At 41.7% G+C, this 23,135-nt stretch overlaps 1 protein-coding gene across 9 annotated transcripts in view; it reads right to left on the bottom strand.

Moving 5' to 3' along the window:
- The window catches only part of LOC126291997 (kinesin light chain), a 390,450-nt gene that overhangs the window by 43,252 nt on the left and 324,063 nt on the right, over positions 1 to 23,135 (bottom strand). For all 9 annotated transcript variants that reach the window (XM_049985770.1, XM_049985772.1, XM_049985775.1 and 6 more), the window contains 2 exons: positions 12,631 to 12,857; positions 1,044 to 1,193 (listed from right to left, as the gene is read on the bottom strand). In XM_049985770.1, coding sequence (XP_049841727.1) covers positions 1,044 to 1,193; positions 12,631 to 12,857 — 377 coding nt within the window. The remainder of the gene's footprint in view (positions 1 to 1,043; positions 1,194 to 12,630; positions 12,858 to 23,135) is intronic.

The following is a 23,135-nucleotide window of genomic DNA, read 5'->3' on the forward strand; positions in this document are numbered from 1 at the left end:
CAAACAGCATTCACACCAACTTTTGAGCACTAGCTCTACTAGCAGAAGTACTTACATTCTCACACACACACACACACACACACACAAAACCTTTTCCTTGGTCAATGGAGAGTGTGTGTGTGTGTGTGTGTGTGTGTGTGTGTGTGTGTGTGTGTGTGTGTGTGTGTGTGTGTGCGCGTGCAGTTTTGTGTGAGAATGTGGATACTTTATCTAGAAAGAGCTAGTGCTCTGAAGCTAGTATGAATACTGTTTCCTGTTTTGTGCTTCTGTGCTCCGTGAATCGATCATCTTGTAGGCAAGTGGTTGTCTTTCCTTTTTTAATTTTTTTAAACTTTTTTTTCTACTATTATTCTTCCAGCCACAAATTTCCATTATTGTTACCACTGTATTGTGTGTGTTAAAACACACTTTATTTTAAATCCACATCTATTTTTATTACAGTAACAAAGTTTCCACTTACAGATTATCTGTCACTTGATCTTGCACTTTTGTAATAAAACGTATGTAGCTGTTATAATGGATATAATGAACAAAATGTATGTTAACACATTCGTGACAATAGTACCCAAGATAACAGTATCAAAAACTGTGACAAGTTGTATAAAATGTGGTACACATACCAACACCAAATAACTGGCGGTGTTGTGAGAGACAGAACACTAAACAAAAACCCACAGAAGACAGTACAAATGGTGCAAGGAAACAAATACTTCCTTGCAGGGGGCAAAACTTCTCTTCAGTTTTTCTTTGATAGCACACACACTAAGGAACTATGACACCCAAGAGATATCTGTCACAAGACTTCGGCAAAACAGTAGTGGTTCTCAGCCTTGTGTCGATATAAGAAATACAGAGGTATGATAAACGGAACTGCCAGTTTTTGTTACCCGACAGCCACTGTCTGCTGTCCTCAAAGTAAGACTGCAGAGTGAAGAGGTTACAGCACTGCCACAGTGCGGGACGTTCACACCGGCCATATCAATGACAGACTCCTGAGCAGCGACTGCAGACACCAGCACTTCCGAGTGGCCACCAACACTCACCTCTTCTCCCGTTTCGTACTGCATCGAGTCGAGGGACTCGCGCGAGCCACGGCGACTGTTGCGCTCCTTTCCTGAAGAGCCGCTGCGGCGCCTCTCTCCGGACTCGCTGAGGATTTGAGCCACCTTTGCCTGTTTCACGAAGTCCAGTCCCTGTGGAAACGGAACACAATAGTAGCCACTGTTGCCAAAACTGAGCAATTCCCTGTAGAGAAATTCCTATCATTACAACACACCAGTACAATTCAGTAAGTTCAGTCTGTTCAAGCTTAACCAAACCAACTCTGTGTGTGTGTGTGTGTGTGTGTGTGTGTGTGTGTGTGTGTGTGTGTGTGTGTGTGTGTGTGTGTGTGTGTGTGTGTGTGTGAGAGAGAGAGAGAGAGAGAGAGAGAGAGAGAGAGAGAGAAATGTGCATTGTGTTGAAAATTTCTACAAGATTGGAATTGTGTGCAGGACCAATATGGTAGCACAGAACCTTGCACTTTACAGAAACACTGCCAACAAATGAGCAAGCTCAGCACGACTCTTGGCCACGCCTCTCCGGTTTCTTTCTGCTAGTACCTTTCTCTGCTACAATATCATTTGTGAAAATTGCAGCATCTGGAAGCAATTGTCAGAACCATTCCAAAACCAGACAACATGTATAACAGTGGAAGCGTAATAAGTAAGAAAAATTGCAGTGAGACAGCACGCATGTAGGCTCAGCAGTCCCTCTCGTGTGTCCAGACAGGTCAGTATTACGCCAAACCTAGCTTGTGCAAAGAGGCCAAACAAAGTGGAAAAGTGCAAGCATGTGCCAGTGTGCCACAACTATGTCAAATGGAGCAATATTAGCATGCAAGCAAGTTGAAGTGATTGTTCCCCGAGAAAAAGGTTTATTGTATCTCGACACCATGGCTCACATGTACACTTATAAAATGATGATGTGTCTGCAACTTTAGTCTGATTCACAAACGATGGCAGTGTGTGGTGGTCGAGACACTGGCAGGGAGTGCAGTGTTGCCAATCGAAAGCAACAATTGCGGTACTACATACACGTGTTGTGTGTTTAAAGACAGTGTGTTTTATGCAAATTATGGCTGTCACTTGCTCGTGTAGAATCTGTAGCACCATGGAATAAAAAAAAAAATCACTAAACAACTCACTACGATCACGTTTAATACTCGCATCAGTTATGACGGCCACAGCATAGTGCTCAAAACACCATCAAATACTCGTTTTCTGTCACATAACGAGTAATGAAGGTGCACAGAACAAGCCTAAGCTCAACCGCCATCATTTGTGATTAACTACAGTGGATAGAAGAAGATCGTACACAATGACAAGCCAGTACTGGATTATACACTGTAACCACATTGCCATCTTCTCTGCATGGCCTTAACCAGTTTGACAGCTCTGTCAACAGTACTCGCTTAATACAGTATACTGCAAGACGTGCAGATGTCTGCTTACAGCTGGACAGTGGCATGCAAGCCTTTTTTTTGCTTCCTTTGACCAGAAACAACCACCACCTCTGACTTCAATACACATTTTCCAATCAGCAATCCCACCAGTGGGCGGGTGTTAGAAGGGAGACATCCCTCACTGGCAAAGAACACGGGGTACACAGGACGGTCAGGGAATTGGCAAATGGAGGTTGCGTAAGAAAAAGGAGTTGGCTCCATCAGATGTGTAGAGGGGAAATCCCTACTTCTAAGAGGAGACTATCGACAGGACTAAGGCGAAAGGCACCAATAGCCAGACGCACCCCACAATGACGGACAGGGTCAAGCGAGTTTCCAAGTGAAAGGAACTGCTGAGGCATAAACGTGACTACCACAATCTAGTCAGGACAAGACCAGAGCACAATAAAGATGGAGAAGAGTGGAATGCTCTGCACCCGAAGACGTGTGGGCCAGGAGGCAGAGAGCACTTAGCTTCTGAATGTGAGGCAGCCATGTCAGCTTATCAAAAATAAGGCCCAAGAAACCGGACTGTACTACAACATTGAGGAGCTGGTCACTTAAATGAAGTTCTGTATCGGGGTGTACTGTGAGTCGACAACAAAAATGCCTAATCAGTGTTTTGGAGGGAGAAAACTGGAATCCGTGGGCTGTGGCCCTCATAGTAGCCCATCGGATGGTGCCTCCGAGATTGCACTCGGCAGACGCTACCAAAAAACGTTGTCGTACAACACTGGGCTAACCAGAGGCCCAATAGGTCACAAGCCCATTGATGGCAATGTTGAAGAGTGTGACACATAGCACAGAACCCTGAGGGATACCACTCCCCTGAATCAGAGGGGCACCGAATGATGTGCCAACTGGAACCCGGGAGAGCCGGTAAAATAATAACTCTTAGATAAAAATCAGAAGGGGACCACGGAAGCCCCAGTCACGGAGGGTAACTAAAATGTTATGGAGCCAAGCCACGTTGTACGCCTTGTGTAGGTCAAAGACGACTGCGACAAGGTGGCAGCGGCGAGTAAAATCCTGTCGGATGGCAGATTGCTATCGGAATAAATGGTCAGTTGGAGATCGCCCTGCCCAGAAGCCACACTGATATGGGGATAAAAGGCCCCGAGATTCGAGTACCCAACATAATCTGAAGCTGACCATTCTTTTGAGCAGTTTACAAAGTACATTCGTCATGCTAATTGGGTGGTAGCTGTCTAGAGACGTTGGGTTTTTCTCGGGCTTAAGGATGAAGATAACTATACTGTCTCGCCATTGTGGCGCAAAAGCACCCGTGAGCTAAATGCGGTTGGAAACTCTGAGGAGCTGGAATATCCAAATGTCGGATCATCTGATTGTGGATGGAATCTATACCTGGGGCTGTGTCTTGTGAAGAACTAAGAGCCGGCACCAATTCCGATTCAATGAAGGATGCATTATAGGGCTCGACACAATGCGGGATGAAAAAGAGGGGCGTCTGTTCAACTCTGCATTTCTGCTTGAGAAAGGTAGTAGGGTAGGAAGACGACGACGATGCCATTGCAAAGCACGTCACGAGGTGTTCTGCGAGGACCAATGGATCAGTGCAGAGAGATCCACGGAGGTTCAGATGCTGGACAGTTGATGGTCACTGGTGGCCCAGAAGGCTACAGAGCCCAGAACAAACCTGTGACGAAGAGACATATGTCCCAAGGGAGGAAACATAGCACTCCCAGTATTCCTTTTTACTCCGCCTTAGCATGGAGACACTTAAAAGCGAGGAGATTGGTCTGTGAAGGGTGTCACTCTAATCACTGCAGCACCCATTGGTGGTCCTGGACAGCGACTGCGACGTCCTCGGTCCACCACGGTGCCAGTTGGCGAGAGGGACCTGTAGACAGGGGGCAGCACTGCCAGCAGCATGAAGACTAGTGGCAGATGTGCCTTGCTTGACTGTATCAATGGAATTGGCCTTGCGGAATGCCCAATGTAGGGGCGTGTCTGCCTGGCTGCAGCAGGGGAACAATAGAATCACCAGAAAGTGGTCACTGTCATGAAGGTCATCGTGGGATGACAAATGTAGGGAAGCCACGAGGGAAGTGGAGGAGATCGTGAGATCAATAGCAGAGAAGGTGCCACGAGCGACACTGAAGAGAGTAGGGGAGCAATTGTGAAAGACAAATCTAGGCCCGTGATAAGTTGGGCAATTAAGACACCCCTATCCATTGAAGTGACCCCCCAGTGGAACATGGGCACTGACTGGACAACAAAAGGATGTGGCTTAGCTGGAGGGAGATAGACATTGCAAATGGCGATTGCCGGAGTCATTTGCACCTTAACCACTATCACTTCCCAGTTAGTACGTAGGGGGATCTGGTCACTAATGACATTGGAACGAACCAAAGTGTAGACCCCACCAGCACGGTTCTGACAGAATGGCCGATAACCACGAAATGTTGGAGAGTGATCATCACAGAAATGCGTTTCTTGACGAGCAAGACAAAACACAGAAGAGGAGACAAGACGTTGCATTTTCGGAAGGTGACTAGTATCCGTTGCAATTGCACTGGACGATCATGTGGCAAGAATGCAAGGTTGACAAAAGAAGCTAAGGAGGAGGTCAGGTCCCTCCGTCAGTAGTCGTCACTGCCAAGGATGGGGTGACATCCGCAAATAAGACTCAGGTTGTGAGGTGGGAGATAGCACCTCTGGGGACAGGGGGGGGGGGGGGGTTGCCATGTCATGGGATGTGTGTTTCTTATTCTTGTTGTTCTTTTTCTTTTTCTGAGGTGGAGGAGGGCAGGGCACACAGGGAGTACAAGCTTCTGCTAGATCTGGAACTGAGAGTGGGTGGCTTAGGGCACACACATGGTGTGCCTCGTGGCCGAGTGGTGGTAAGATTCTTCTGTCCTGAGAGACACCGGGTAGAGGTGTCCCAGGAGGGAGCCCGATCACCAGCAGGTGCTGAAGTAGGAGGGCACTTCTTTGGCCAGGGGGGAGGGGTGGGGAGCAGCTGCCTGATGGGAGGTCGTGGAAAATTGAGGGGAAAAGGAGAGAGAGGGACGGGGCTGGGGTAGGGATGGGGGGAGGGGAGGGGAGGGGAGGGATGGGGGGAGGGGAGGGGAGGGGAGGGATGGGGGGAGGGGGGAGGGGAGGGGAGGGGAGGAGGAGGGGGAGGAGGAGGAGAAGGAGGAAATACAGACGCAAAAGTTGAAGATAGTGACACTGGATGGATGGAGTGTCTCATATTTCTGGCGAGCCTCTGCTTCAGACAGTTGATCCAGGGACTTGTATTCTCGGATCTTCTTTTCTCTCTTGTAAGCCGAACAATTTGGCAAGCAAGGGGAGTGGAGGTCAGCACAATTGACACACATTTGGCGGAACACAGGGGCTTCCCTAATGTAGTTGGTGACCAGTCACCACACGATGTCTCCATCGTATAGTGGGAAGACATGTGCCCAAAACGCAAGCACCTAAAGCACCGCATAGGTGGAGGGATGTATGGCTTCACTTCACATCTGCAGCACATAACCTTGACTTTCTCTGGGATGGTATCACTCTCAAAAGCCAGAATGAAGGTGCCAGTATCGGTGCAGTTGTGTCTGCGACCCTTCTGCACACGTCGAACAAAATGAATCCCACACAACTCCAGATTATCCCGGAGTTCCTTATCAGTTCGCAGAATGAGGTCCCTGCCAAAAATTACTCCCTGGGCCGTATTCAGAGACTGGTGAGGAGCGATAGACACCGGAACAGTGCCAATACGATCACAGGCACAAAGAGCTGTGGTTTGGGTGCCAGAAAAAGCTTTGATCAACAGGGAACCTGACCGCATCTTGATAAGAGACTCCACTTCACCAAACTTGTCCTCGATATTTTTCACAAAAAACAGCAGCTTTGTGGCAGTGAATGTGTGCCAATCTGTCCTAGTACAGACGAGATAACTGAGAACGGGTTTTATCCCAAGATGAACAAACCTGACCCTGACCCTCCTTCCACGGTGTAGCCAGGGAAGGGGAGGTAGCGGGTCATACAAAGCAGCATTCGATGATTTTTCACCATTCGAAGAGACAGCCGTTTGAGAACTGTCAGATTTCTGCAGCTCGATATGCTTCATGCGCGAATCATCTGCCCCGATACCACCCATTCAGACCAGGGGCTCTTCCCACAGGCGCCATCCAAGCCACGGCAAGGGTGGTGTGGCACAGCGGCCGTTGCCGGGAGTTCTGAGGCTCCGAGAAGATAAGCACCACTCCTTGGGGTACGTGGGAAGGGAACAACTCGGGTATCAATAGTGTGATCGCTGTGCCGTCAGGAAGCTCAGCCATATAGGTACGTAACAGCCCCACCACACAGGCCGGCTACACGTGCTGGTGACCTAGCAGGGTGGACAGGAGCCACAGTGCGTAAGGGGAGAGGGGAAGAAAGGGTGGAGAAGAATCCACACCATAGATGTTAGGGAGGGAGCTCCTCTAGTCTTACACTAAAAACAGGAAATTTTCAAGTGGAGGTCAAACCTCAAATGGAGACCTTAATGCCAAAAAAAGGATGAAAGAACAGGCAAAAGGAACAAAATTGTAACCAATACAGGAAACCAGCAGATAGCCAGGTCGACATAAATCTGAACACCGAGAGAGGGGAAGGTGGTGGCAATGGGGAAGGAGCGAGGATTTGGGGGTGGGGGGTGTGGGGGGGGGGGGGGGGTGGTGAAAGAAATGCAGCCAGGGAAGGAAGAATTGGCTGCAATAGCTTGGGGCCCATTGTGTGCCACACATGAACTCGCGAAAGAACTGAGTGAGACCGAAAGATAAATACAGTAAGCACATTCAGAAGGATGTAGGTTGTAGTAGTTACTCGGAGATGAGACTTGCACAGGATAGAGTAGCAAGGAAAGCTGCATCAAACCAGTCTTTGGACTTAAGATTACATCCGCAACAACAAGGCAGTCTTGACTGGATATTCAAGATGACTATTTATAGTTTGTAGTGAGTCTGCAACCTGTACAGTCATTTGGTCGTTTATTCCCATGTGTGAAGTTCTGAACATTCTTCATATTTGTGTAGCTTACTGACCTGTGTGAAGAAATAGATTGCAAAAAGTGATGCCAATAATCACATGGAAGAGATTAAAACCACGATTCCACAACACAAGGCACAGACTTATGAACCATTTCTGTAAGTTACATTCCCAGGAGACAAGATTACAGAAGAAAAACGGTTGCAAGTAATTTTTAACTTTCCAAAACTCACAAAACAGTTTACATTAACTCAGGCCCAAATCAGTTTGAATACTACCTTCAATATGCATACTATCACAAGGACTTTTCACTTAACTGTTTAGTTTCCTTTATACTTAAGAGAATGCTAATACCAGAGTGCAATCATTTTTTTGGCACCACTTCTTTAAATGTCAAATAAGAAAGGCAGTACAACAGTTACACTTTAGCACAATCTAGCCACCATAAGGTATTTTTTCCTCCAAAAATACGGTTTTCCAGTTACATTTGATAAACTTTCTGCAAGATTGTGCAGTCCTCCAAACTGAATTAAAATCTAAATTTTTCTTTAGCATCATCCAATGTGAGAACACAAATCAATTGGGCATGGTGGCATAGTGGTCAGCATACTTAACTTGCATTTGGAAGTATGACAGTTCAGATTGCCATCTGGCCATCTGTATTTAGGTTTTCCATGTTTTCCCTGTATCACTCCAGGCAAATGCTGAGATGATTCCTTTCAAATCAGCACAGTCAATTTCCTTGCCTAACCTTACCCTGTGCTGTGTTTCTAATGCCTGGTTGCCAACAGGACACTGAATCTCTCTCTCTCTCTCTCTCTCTCTCTCTCTCTCTCTCACACACACACACACACACACACACACACACACACACACACACACACACACAAAAAAACAGAGAGAGAGAGAGAGAGAGAGAGAGAGAGAGAGAGAGAGAGAGAGAGAGAGAGAGAGAAATCTGATGACCGAGTTTTTCCTTGTCTAATTTTTTTAAATTTATCCATGTTATATGGATGTTGTTTGAGATCTGCAACTGTATTATATGATAATGTGGAATAATTTCTACTGCTGCAGTCACTTTTTACTAGTATTTCATTAGCACAATGCATTTTGGCAGAATGCTGCCATCATCAGGTGCATTATACAGTTACTTATACATCAGCTGATAGGTTATGTACATTAGCTGTATGGACCAGTGGGGTTAAGAATCAAAAAATAAACGTATGTGGAAGGATAAATCTGTTACAGTGTGTACTTTATGTGATGTCACAATTAGGTAATATACTAATGCATTTACTTACATCTCTGTTTTCGATTTCATTTTCTGGCACTTGTGTTGCCACAGATTTTGTGTGGGTATATAAGTAATTATCCACAGAAAGGAAATGGCCAGAGTTTCGTCTTTTGGTTTATGCAAAGGAAAGATTGAAGTAGACGACAGCTGTAAAATATTTTATTTTCGCTTATTCCATTTCTAGCAGCCTTTTTGTTCACAGTAGAACAGCACAATTTTGTCTAAGTGTACACAGTTTGTCACAAGGATCTATTATGGAATTTTCACTCTGCAGAGTGTGCGCTGATGTGAAACTTCCTGGCAGATTAAAACTGTATGCCACACTGAGACTAGCTCTGGACCTCTGTGCTCTACAAACTGAGCTACTCGAGTAAGATTCACACCTCATCTTCAGAGTTTAACTTTTAACAGTATCTCATTTCCTACCTTCTAAGCCTCACAGAAGTTCTCATGGAGTGCTAGTGTTGCAAGTTTCACAGGAGAGCTTCAGTGAAGTTTGGAAGGTAGGGGATGGATTACTGCCAGGATTGAAGCTGTGAGGACAGGTTGTAAGTTGTGCTCAGGTAGTTCAGTCAGTACAACACTTACTTGTGAAAGCCAAAGGTTCAGAGTTCAAGTCTCAGTCTGGCACATAGGTTTAATCTGCCAGTAAGTTTCTGCTGCAAGGTTGATTACAAGTACCCGCAACCTCGTGACTGTAGCGGACAACTTTCCATGATGTGAAGAGAAGTAGTTTCCCTTGTGTTTTTGACTCAAGGACAGCTTTGACACTATCTCTAGGGATAGTGTGCTGACCTGGACAACAACAACAACTTCTTCCAAGCTACCTTTCTGTGTGTGTGAAAAATCTGGAAGCATTAAATCTGACTGAAAATTTTATTTTTGAAGTTATGTGACACAAAAACAATACATCAAACATTTTTAACGAGAACATGCACACATACCAAACAGTGACTTATTCCTGAAGTCACTATATACCAATTACACAAATTTAAGCTGTCATGTGAAAGTAATGCACTATGTAACTACATGAAAATTTGGTGCAAAGGGCAATATGCTCTACACAGGTAGGATACTACACACACCACAAATCCATCAATTTATTCTGCACATGTCAAAAATAGTGATCTTCCCTGTCTTCACTAGAATGCCTTATTGTATGAGTTTTTGTATTAAATTACTTGAGGAACTGTAAAGAAAGAAAAAAGTATTTACAGTATTTTAAACTAATGCAGCATCTACAACTTCACTTTTGAAGGAACTGGGCTACATAGATTCTCTAAGACATTTATCCTGCCAGCACACATACATATATACATGAAGATACCAAATTTCATGTTTCTCCTTTTATTTTTGCTACCACCAGCAGCAGCAGTAACCCCAACAACAACAACAACAACAAAATAACAGTTCAATGAAACCTTTAGTCAGCTACTCTGAAAATGTAGAACTCTGATCACATGCTTAGCTATGGTCTACCAACCATAAAAACAGAACTTATGTACAGCACCTTATATTACAATAATTTCAAGGAGTTAATACACTGTTCGTGCTGAGAGCAAGAAAGTCACCAAATGTTCAACTGGACAAATATGGAAAGGAGGGAAAGACTGAACCCGTGGAGGCATTTATATTAAATCATATAACTTTAATCAAGGTTAGTGAACCAACATTTGAATCTAGGTCGAAAAAAGTTTTTCGTGTCTATTAATGAAATTATTCTTTCACAAAATGTATTAAAGTGAAGGTCCAATCTTAGGAGACTTTAATTCTTTGATATTTGCTGCTTCAAAAGGTGAACTCTAACACTATCTGGTAAAACCAGTCACAGCAGACGAACTGTTAAACTTCAAAAAGAACTTTCAAGTCTCACTGTGACCTGAGAAACATGAAAGATGAACTGCAGAAAAACGGCAACTGAAGCTAGTGTATTAATTCTGAAGTTAAACAAAACAAGAATAGCTACTGTTTTAACTATTATGGCTATCTTTAGAAGCAAGTACTCTTAAGTTTCTGCTTTTCAAGACTTAATTAGAAATACAACATTGGGCACAAGGCTGTAGCTTAAGTAAGTGTGACAAACTGCAGACAAATGAACACATGTAATGGAGTAGCAGTGCCCACAGCTTGCTGCAGTGAAGCTTGCAAGCTGTTCCCTACAGTAGTTAATCAGATGAAAAACTCACTTGCCAATCAAAGTTGCACACTACAGTAAATAGCATCTTCTCAGTAAACAATCATTCACTGTAGTGGAGCTATTTCGTCCCCTCCTTTTTAACATCCTTAACAGTAAGGGACGTTACAATCAAGAAAACTTTGTGCTCAGTTATGTTTTCCTGGTCTTTAAGAGGGAAAATTGTTTTGTCACTTCTGAGGATTTCAGACAGACAATGACCACACGTATCAGACACAGTTCCAGACACAAACCCCTGAAGGGGCACGAAGACTAGAAAAGTGAGGCGAGGTGAGATGAAGTGAGAGTTGTGCAAGCCCCGGCAAACCCCACCACCACATCCACAACAGAGCTCAACACACCTCGAGGTAGGTCTGCTCTGCACACTCCTCCAGAACCTCGGCAGCCTCGTGCCTGCCCTGTCCGTGGTACAGCAGAGCCAAGTTCCTCATCACCGCCCTCAATGTAGGCAAGTCCACAGGACACTGCAAGGCCAACACCAACGCCACCACTAGCTTCAAAAACAACTGCAGTGTCTGAGCCACCTGACACATTCCACACAATCTTTAATAACAAATCAATTTCTGTCGCACGACACACACACACACAGTTCTCCCAAATTTTCTCCTCCTCCAAGTGCCAGGACAGATAAGGTTACTCGTCTCACCTTACAGAGTAAAAAGTGTGTGATCGCATGTGTGCTCCCCCACCACACTATTTTATTTTTGATGAGTGTTTCAGTTATGCGATGACACTAATTAAAGATCGGTAGATCTTCCAAAACTGTCTATGGTTAGTACATTAAATGAAAAATGTGGTATGATAGTGGAGAGCATGTCTTCATTTGTAAGAAGTGGAGGTAGAACATTTCACTACTGTACTACTATAATAGCAATAACTGAAATGTTTCACTGTAGATCAAGTAAGAGTGTTCCCAACACCTAGCAATGGCAAACAGCGGGGTCTCTCTACCTAACGACAAACTGCCACAATTAATGCACCATACCTATGCCACATAATATGCCTTTAATAAAGCAGCTTTAAGAACAAGTGTGTATTCAATGCATTTTGAGAAAAACTTTACTTAACGTGATCAACGTATGCATGAAATCAGTGTAGTGCAAGAAGAAACAAAAATATCCTCCAAGATAACAGAAATTATAGAAACAGAAAAACTTAAACTGTGCTGTGGGAGATAAACCTCTGATATTTTGAGTTTTATTTGATGCCGTGTCAACAACTATTTCACTGGCTGATTTTCGGCAATTTAGAGTTAACAATCCAGGTGTGGCATAGAACTTAGTGTTTGACAAAGAACTAAATCTCAAGGTCCCACAATCTGTTTTAGCATTTGATAACAAAATTATACAGCAAAGGAATTACAAAATAGTGAAGTCAATACTGCACCTACTCAACTCAATACAGCAAGGGAGCAGAGAGACTCTGTCTTTATGGGTCAATGGACAAACTAAAGAATTTTTAAACATACAATACAGCAACACTTCATTTAATTGCAACTGTTTAACACCCTACTGGAATAAAAATGGCCTACTGCACAGTGCTGTAGAATAAACCCTGTTCATTACAAGGAACACACTAAAATGTCATCTGCCTCAGATAACTTTTGCCACTTCACTGGAATCATAGGACGATGGACAACAAAAACTTTATTAAAAAATCTGTGCCAAAGCTCACCTCCTTGCGTGAGCGCAGGGCGCAGTCTTCCAGGGTCTCTGCCGCTTCATACTTGCCCTGTCGCCGGTAGAGGGCACCGAGGTTTTTCAGTGTCGTCGTCACCGTCGGTGAATCCACTTTGGCAGCTTTGTGCCATCCTCCGTACTCGCCGTAAGGGACATTTTCCTTGTTACGACATTTGTTCTCCTCTCGCTCCTCGGCCACTTGCCAAATCGGCTTGTTATCACCTGTGAACAAATAATGGTGTACAATTGTTGAGAGAACATATGAGAACTGGCTCACAGCCAACTTCAAGTGACAAAAGGAAGACACCCCCCTCTCTTCACCATCAGATTGAAATAAGTGTCTGTACATACTCTTTGGCAGCAGCAATTTACACCTGACCAATTTCTTATGACTTTTTAAGTTTATTGCAATATATAGGGTGCTGATTATTCATACCAATCAATCAGCAGAAAAACCAATAATATGTGGTAATTGCAGTAGTTTACCTGTGGAATATATATTTATCAGTGTCACTTAAAGTGTTGAAACAAACTTACAGCAAGTGGTATACTGACAGTCATTTTTGTGAACAATGATCAGGCTTTTACATGAGTAGGAAAGACTTTCTTATGGAATGTTCCTCAAATTTCAAAATATAAATTGTACTAGGAAACACTGTCATTTGTCCTCATTTGAAACTTGCAATTCTACTTTCACTGGTACTTAGTAGAGTGGGCCCTGTTGGTCTACTGCAAGTCAAGAGTGTATTCGTGGTATGTGGGCAACTTGATAAGTGCTGGTTCGGTGCACTGTATATGACTGTATATGACTGCATACATCAGGAAGGAAGAGGCTACTGCTCACTGCCTCTAATCATCATCCTCCTTGTGATGACCGTCTAGTGTCTAAAACCACCACGTTTTGGGAGACTGCCAAGAGGACTGGATTCAACTCCACAATATTAGGAATTTTAATCCACCACCTTTTCAACAGTTGTTGGCCAAGGAATTGTGATGAAGTTTTTCCATAAACACACATACTAAATAATTTTCGGTTCCATTATTACCACATTTGCATGCTTTCACAACCTACTATGGAAACGGTTGTAAAAAAAGCGCATGCGAGAAAGGTTCAACCAGGTTTTCAGAAAAATACATTAATCATAATGTACAATTTGTGCTTTCACTGACTTCATAACAATCTACGTTGTTAGAAAGCCAGAACTACTGCTGAATACAATCTGTCACAGTAGCACAAAATTCTACAGCTTGAAAATGAAGACTGAGTAACCATGAAAATGGAGCAATACATGCAGGCAGCATTAAATGCCTCAGCAAGTGTTTGTATCTGCTATAAAAAATACAGCAATTTGAAACTGAAAATATAAGATCAGTATTTCAAAACTGATCTTTCACAAATGCCATGTGGATGTGAAACACCTCGAAAAAATGAAAGTATGTAAAAACAAAATGCAAGAAAAATAGTACATTTTCAGCTCTGGTATTTTTCCTACAACAGAGGCTGACAACTTTCCTCAATAATGGATTACTATGCTAAAATAATAACAATGACAAATCATAGAAAAAAAATTACACAAGCCGAGTCGATTTTGTATTGATATATACTTTTTAGTCTTCCAGTGTAACATTACATTAACTTGTACAAAGATAAACCAGAGTAAAATGGTAGCCACTGTTCGTTGAGGAGCACACACACTTCCACTACAGCTTTATAAATACAGCTGAACAAGTTGCAGAATAATCAGTACATCAACAGCTTCCTTCACGAACAAAATATTAATGTCCACAGTCAGTCAAACTGCCGTAACTTTCTTCGTTAATTTACGAAACAATATCAGGTGTTAACACTGATTACAGAACGATGAAAATTTCCTAAGTCAGTCAGTCATTCAATGTCAATTTCTTCACAATTTAGTGGATTCTCATAAAATTAACGGTGGTTTCAGCAACAGATTCTTGATGACATAAATGACAGAAGTGCCACTCATAAAATTTGTGAATGGACATAATTCAGCTGCTTTGGGGATTAATCAGTACCAACTGCCACCTCTCACTTCGGTCTTTCGCTCGTTTTACAATTGCTTTATAATAGTGTCACAGTCTATAAGACAGACAACATATCTGGCACATTGTTGCCATTTTATTAAGATAATTTTAGTATAGAATTTGACCGATATCTGTAACAATTTCACCAGTTCCTATGACTGTGACAACCCCTCTCATTAGAATCTCCCCTGAAATGTCAAGGCTGCTTTTAGTTGGCCAACTGGACAACTTTCCGGAAATAATTCCCATTTTTCTTCAAATTATCTTGCATGCATAAAATATTGACCATTTAAATACTTCCCTGTACATACATAATACTTCCCTGAACATACATGATATTCTTGAAAGTGACATGGCACATACTCTCAGTCCAGAAGTAGCCATGACACGATGATGGAAACCAGTACACAAGAATTGTTAACTCCAGAAGGTCATTTACACACCTACGACAATCGCCTCTTAATACCTCTACACTGTGTTGTTCTTGCCTGAGAAATGTATGCATTCTTATGAAAAGACTTCCTATCCTAGATCACAGATGGCAGAATTCTCTTTACTCTCATAGTATTTCTCTGAAACTGGTACAGTGTCTTACAAAAAGATATAAAGGAATTATTTTATTTTGTGGAACCTACAGCACACATACAGTAACACGAAAGAGTCAATGATACAGTCTAAAACAAGAGTGCAACCAGTACACAATGTAACAATGTTCAAATTAAGATTTCTCCTGAGGGCAAGGGGAGAGGGGAAGCAGTTGTTTGTGGGGAGGGGGCAGAGGGGAGAAGCTGCTTGGCAGCATATGTAGTAAAGGAAGAGAGGGAAGAAGTGGTATGAAAATGTATATTAAACAGTGACAGCTGATTAGTGAATTACTATCATTTTACAACCAGTTTTGGTCTTCCACACCATTTTCAGGAACAAAATATGAACAAAGTACACATTCATATTATGCTTCTAAAATTTTTCTGAAGTCAGTATATGTTCCTTACTTAAAATCCAACCAAAAATGTCACACTAGATAATGTTAAAAACATAAATGAACTGCTCATATACATATGACAGTACAATATTTACACACACACACACACACACACACACACACACACACACACACACACACACACACACCAAATGCAGTGGTGTTTTTGTTTCTGAAAGAAAATTGTTTGCAAAATTGAAATGGGTGATAAGAAAAAAAAAAAAAAATTAAATCTCCTTTCAGATGTTGGTGTGCACACACATTACAAGTTTCCTACAGTAATCAACCAATTAGCAAAACTATTGAATAAGCCTCTGCTTTTAACATTTTCTGTTTGTATCTCATGTCAGCTCAATATTCAGAGAGAGAGAGAGAGAGAGCGAGAGAGAGAGAGAGAGAGAGAGAGAGAGAGAGGAGGGGGTGATGTGATGAGTCATGGGATACTGCTTAACATTGTGTTAGACCTCGTTTTGGTTGGCATAGTGCACCAACAAGTTGTTGAAAGCACCTACAACAACGTTGAACTATGATGCCTCTAGACCCTGGCATAATCATGAAACTGTTGCTGGTGAAGAAGTTTGGCCACAAAATGAACTCTCAATTATGCCCCATAACTGTTCTAAGGGGTTTATGTCTAATAATCTGGGTGCCCAAATCATTCACTCGAATTGTCCAGAATGTTATTGAAATCAATCACAAACAATTGTGGCGTTCTGACACAGCATATTATCATCCATATAAATTCCATTGTTGTTGGGAAACAAAATCCATGACTGGCTGCAAATGGTCTCCCAGTAGCCAAACGAAACCATTTCCTCTCGATCATCAGTTCATTTGGACCAGAAGACCCAGCCCACACCATTATGGAGCCTCCACCAGCTTGCCCAATGCCTTATTGACAACTTGAGTCTATGGCTTCACAGTGTCTGCCCAACATACAAACCCTACCATTGGCTGTTACCAACTGAAATCAGGACTCATCTGACCAGACTACAATTTTCCACTTGTCTAGGGTACAACCCATATGATCAGTAGCCCAGGAGAGGCACTGCAGGCGCTATGCTGGTTGTCAGCAAAGGCAATCTTTGTGTGTGTGTGTGTGTGTGTGTGTGTGTGTGTGTGTGTGTGTGTGTGTGTGTGTGTGTGTGTGTGTGTGTGTGTGTGTTTTGGGGGGGGGGAGGGGGTGCATGTGCACGCCCGCCCCCAGTAACACCAAATTTTGCCGTCCCAGTTCTAACGGGCACATTTGTCGTACATCCCACATTGATTTCTGTGGTTATTTCATGCAGTGTTGTTTGGCTGTTAGCCCTGACAACTCTATGCAAACACCACTGATTCCGGTCACTAAGTGAAGGCCATCACAGCCACTGCATTGTCTGCAACGAGAATGCCCTAGAGATTAGAGTAGTTTTCTGTTCCATAGATCCGTGTTGAAGAGATCCTCGTGGATGTGGAACATGTCAGAAGCTGAAATAACAATACTAATAGTATAAATATATACAACACATCATTTGTTTCTATTAAAAAATTCGTCAATGGAGTAGAAGAAATTGGCCACTAGTAAGACTTTCAGGCTCCTTTTAAACTGATCTTTATTTGTAACTAAATTCTTTATGTTTGTTGGCAAATTATTGAAGATGAGTGTTCCTGACTGTGGACCCCTTTTTGAACTAAAGTAAGTGCTTTTAAGTCCTTGTGCAGATCATTTTTTGTTCCTGGTATTGTATGTATGAATTGAGCTGTTTGTTGGAAAAAGAGATATATTATTTAGGACAAATTTCATTAAGGAGTAAATATACTGAGAGGAAGTAGTTAGTATACCCAGTTCTTTGAAGAGGTTTCCGAAATGGAATGCCCCTTCCATCTAGCTCCAACTTCCATTCCCCATTCAAAGTCTTAACTCCTCTCATGCAGCCATAACCACATTGGAAACACTTAACACTATTCACCCAAGTACAAATGCAGCACTGTCAATGCCCTGCCTCTTTATACCTCGTGCACACGATACTGCTGCCATCTGTATACATGCACAATGCTATACCATTACTCTTGTCACCTCAGAGTGCATAAATATAAACGGGACAAGCTCGTATTTTACAAGGTGTTCAAGTTAGTCACCTGTCACGAATTTTAACCACACAGTTGTCAGATTACTGGTGGACTATTGTTGCCTTCACTATGATCAACAATTGTAGGTTTCCTGCAGTGCTTATATGTGTAGCAACAGCGTGTTTTATTTCTATTTCCTAGACAGGGAATCTGTTAAAATGGACATTTCATCTAAGAAACATGAGAGGTACTTGCTCTTAGGGATAAACATCAGCGACTATTCCGGACGTTGCCTCTGTTGCTCGTGTGGGAAAATCTGGTGCAATACTGCCTCATTGTTTCCAATGAGAAAAGGAAGCTGTGGACGACAATGCTTAATTTTCAGTGACAAGTAATTTTAGGTGATGAGTTACATTTTAGTGTTGAAGGTTACCGAGTAATGACTTAAGACAAAGCACCCACGAGGCAGTGATACTTTAGCCTCTCTCAAGTTTCTTTACTGCATGTGGCCCTGATGCAGTAGTTACATTTGATGGCCAAATACATGAAAATCCTTAGACACAGGATTGTGCCATACCCACAGACTTCTGCAGGTAACCAAGGAACATTTCAGCTCGGTCTGAGCCTGTGCCAGACTTCTGAAGCTGTCAAGACATTCAAGGAAGGAAAACAACATTACTACATTTCAGTAGCCTGAAAATTCACCGCACTTAGATTCTATCAAGAATTTGTGGAGTCTTGTGAAAAGACCTCTCACTAAAATGGACTGTTCAGCAAAAGAGTGTATGGTAGTAAAAGTGGTAAAAATGTGGTTTCATGACAACTATGAAACATTTACTCTAACCTGTTCAAACCTAGACCACAATGTGCTCAGAGGCTCATTAAACCAGAAGGACACATTAGTTATTAGCATTCAATAGGGCCATTAACTGTGTTATAAATATGGTACTGAATGTACAAAGTTAAAGTTTCATTTTGTGTGTGTCACAAAAGTATTTGCATCTTGCCCGCCATGTAAGACACTCATCATTACCTCACGCATTATGCATTCGCAAGCTGAATGTATTATGTTGACATAGATGACACTCCCACTGACTGCGCCATTTGGCTGCAGAAGAATCTGAGATTATTAATTACCAATTCTGACACGTCTCACCCACTTATGCAACACAGACGTGTTTGAAAACTCTTACATGAAAAAGAGAAGAGCTTCACAAAGAAATAACTAACATCCTCTTCCAACAACTTCTTTTCTGCCAGTCAGGTGCTCTTACTTCAGATCCTTTAAATTTCCACACGAAACTGCATGCATTTAGTGAGTGGAATTATCGATAATAAAAAATGAAAGCAATTCTGCCGTCTGTGTACCTCACTTCACATTTTTGCATCAAAAATGTACCACGTAATCACAAGCAAGTGAGGGGACACACAATTGTCTTTGGCAAACATGAATAAACTAATCACTAGTAGATGTACTGGATCATCTTACTGATGAATCGCCCAATTACATGAGGTCCATTCAAAAAATTCTGGAACTTTGTATACAAAATTTTTCTTTGCTTACCTTTTACGTATTGTGTGTCGTCTCCTCTGAAATTCTCTCCACAACTGATACACCATTCCCTACACTCTTTCCACTTCCGGTAACAGTCTCTATACGCCTCTTGCTGTATCACACTAAGCTCCTCTATCACTACAAATCATCTTTCTTTCAGCGGGGTTTCCAATTTTGCAAATAAAAATGTCTGTAGGGGCCAGGCCTGGAGAGTACGGAAGATGAGGTATCACAGTGATTTTGTTTTTGTGCAATAGTCATGCAACAACAGGAACGAATGTACGAGTGCATTATCGTGGGGAGAGAGCCACGATTTGTCTCGCCACATTTCAAGCTGTTTCCTTCTAACATTTTCTTGCATGTTTTGCAACACATCCCAATAGTATTACCAGTTAACAGTTTGTCCCCGGGTCACAAATTCATTATGAACTAATCCTTCAAATCCAAAAAAATTACCTGCATGGCTTTGACACAATGAGCTTTTTGTGGTCTTTGAGAACCTTTCCCAACCCATTGTAAAGAATTTGCGTGATCCAAAAGCTCTTCACAGATTGCGAGGTGATGGTCTTTCTGGTCTCAACTCCTGAGCCTTGAGAAACTTGGTGGCAACATGATGCAATACAAGGTGCTCTGTCAGGCTTTCATTACATAATCCAACTGAAATGTTACATTCCTCTGTAATCTCTCCGACAGAGAATCTTCGACAATTTTGTCGACTTTCCTGACACGAGTGTGGTCGGTAGATGCCTAAGGGCTTCCTGAACGAGGATCATCTAACTTCCATCCGGCCATTTTTAAATGTGTGAACCATTTGTAACATCAAGTATGGCTTAAACACTCATCACTGGAGGCTTCCTGCATCATTTGATGTGTCTGTACCAGTTTTCTTACATTTCACACAAAATTTAATGCAGATGTGTTGTTCCTCTAACTCTGTCACCTCGAAATTTGCAAACTGTGAGACAAATTTCTATTCAATACAGCACTGAACAATAACTAAGACATACAACAATGAAACTTCCGGCACTGACAACACAGGCACATACAGGGATGCCAACCACATTTCGATCAAAAGTCCCATTGGTGCAAAATTAAAAATGTTTCAAAATTTTTTGAATAAACCACGTATATAGTCCTGCCACCAATGAAGATGCTGACCACAGCATCATATCAGAACAGAAAGGGAAACAGTAAATTAGTCTGAAAGCGTAACTTTGCATTCCTTCTCTCTATAATTCTTTTTCTGTTTACATTATTTGTTTCTCTCTTTCACTATTAGTCCACCACCCATTTCCACTTTTCCACTCCAGCCAACCTTACCTGTAATGAAGCTCTCAGGATCAGTGTGGCGTTTAAACAATGCTGTGAACTCAAATGAAAATAGAAAAAGAGAATGGTGCCAACCACCTGTAGACCTGCACATAAACAAGAGGCTACAGAAATCCTAAATATGGAAATGGTTTCTTTACCAGTTTAACAAGGGAAAATAATTGTAGAGTGCAAATGAAATATGTGTTTTATTGATATTTTTCGTTTTAGTTTTATAAGTAGGTGAAGGAATAGCTGGTCCAGAAAACTGTATTTTTCACTCCTGCTCCTAATGATGCTTCAGAAGTAAAATTTACTGAAGACAACAATTTAGACTTTCAACTCTGATAACTTTCCAAACAATTTTAAACAGGCAAGAGGCATAACTCAACAAAAGGTTACTCGGGTGGTAAAAAAATGTTAAATGCCTGTTTTTGTCGTGCCGAACATATGTAACAATCATTTATGAAGGACAGAACAGCTTTCGATCGAGTGCTAAGGTAGCTTATATGACACATTCTTCGCAGACAGTTTGTTTCTGAGTACTACATCTCTATCCTCAAGGGTAATTATGAGACTACTGAGGCAAGGGTTTAAAGCCTGCAGATACCAGAAAAAAATTTGCGGTAAAAGTTGGGGCCCCATCAAGGATTTGATTTGAATCCACTGTTGTTCAACCTGGTCATTAACTTTATGACAGAACATCTACAGAAACCAACAGGAGACACACACACACACACACACACACACACACACACACACACACACACACACATTTTTATATGCTGACAACATAGTTCTAACAGGAGAAACTCAACAAGGAATTCAGAATGACCTTAATGTTTCGTTAATGGTGTTAGGGCAGAGGACTTGGAATATACAGAGTATATTTATTACAACTTGTCAAGGATGACCGCCAGTTCTAAACTTCAACTACAGTTAGAAAACATACCTATATACCACTCAGTTCACATATCTAGATTTGTAAAAACGTTCACAGCTTCCATCAATCAAGACACTGAAAATGGTATGCAAACCAGGTCTCTGAATGGAGATTACTAGTGGATGTCTCCCCATCAAGGTCAAAGGAAATGTGTGACAGGAGCAAAACTAACATACGGTTCAGAATGCTGGGCCAAAGGTTGATAATGCTGGTAAGGAAGAGTGACACTGGAAAAGTACAAAAGACAACATCTGATGATCGTTTAAGGTGGGAAACACAAAGAGGTACCAAATGCCCATGAAATACATGAATTAAGCCCCCTAAAGAATGACCCAAAAATGTTGAGACTGCAAACTGAAATATGTTCAAATGGGGTGACAAAATAGTGAGGGCCGAGACTGAACGACATGGAAAAAAAGGCAGAGAAGAGAAAGGAAAGAAGAATAATCTGGGAGGAGAGACTAAAATTCCCTATTAAATATGATCTTACAAGAAGTTTTTATATTTTTTATATTTATGGTAGTAGATGTGGAGAATGGAGATCAGATAACAGATAGATCACTAGTTCGAAATTCACTACAGTCCTTTTATTTGTTCAATTCGAATACTTACATCAATTAAATGAAAAATTCAAATGTATGCTAATGAAAACAAAACTAATCATTTTTTTATGAAAAATGCACAAGTGGTTCTAATTACATACAGCTTGCATTGCAAATATAAATTCTAACCATTAATTTTTACAGAAGATTCTTCATTAAGGTTGTTTAAATTTTTGAAATTATAAATTAACAGTATTTTAAAAAACTGAAAACTGGAAGTCCACCTGTGACTTATTAGAAACAACTTGCACCTTTCATAAAACAATTGTTAGATATAAGACAACTAGCATTTATTTGACAAATTTTGTATTTAAATGATGTTGGTAATTGAATTGAAAAATAAATAAATAAATACAATAAAAAAATAAAGGAATATGATGAGATTTGAACCAGTGGTACACCAATTACCTGATTATCGTTAGACGCTACCGAGAAGCTGCGAGGGCCATTGAGAAAATTATCTTAAATATAGGAAATTACCCTTCCTCAGAAATCTTCAAAGCTGATTTTCTCAAGAATTTGTGCAGGTTGTATCTACGTGCTTTGGGTGATTGACATTTGTCTTCTGAACCTCGCTTACCATCATAATCTCACTTACCATCATCATAAATTACAAAAGTCAAAGTGCCCGTTGGTCTCCTTGTTAGTTAAGCATTGCATTGATTTCTGGAGTAGTGTCAGTATAGAGGAGTAGTAGTACTAGTAGTAGTTTTCAGTCCTGAGACTAGTTTGATGCAGCTCTCCATGCTACTCTATCCTGTGCAAGCTGCTTCATCTCCCAGTACATACTGCAACCTACATCCTTCTGAATCTGCTTAGTGTATTCATCTCTTTGTCTCCCTCTACGATTTTTACCCTCCACGCTGCCCCAAATATTAAACTTGTGATCCCTTGATGCCTCAGAACACATCCTCTCAACTGATGAAGCTTCTAGTCAAGCTCTGCCACAAATTTTTCTTCTCCCCAATTCTATTCAGTACCTTCTACCCATCTAATCTGCAGCATTCTGTCAGTA

Source organism: Schistocerca gregaria, chromosome 9 (genome assembly GCF_023897955.1).
Source record: "Schistocerca gregaria isolate iqSchGreg1 chromosome 9, iqSchGreg1.2, whole genome shotgun sequence".
Taxonomy (NCBI): Eukaryota; Metazoa; Arthropoda; class Insecta; order Orthoptera; family Acrididae; genus Schistocerca; species Schistocerca gregaria.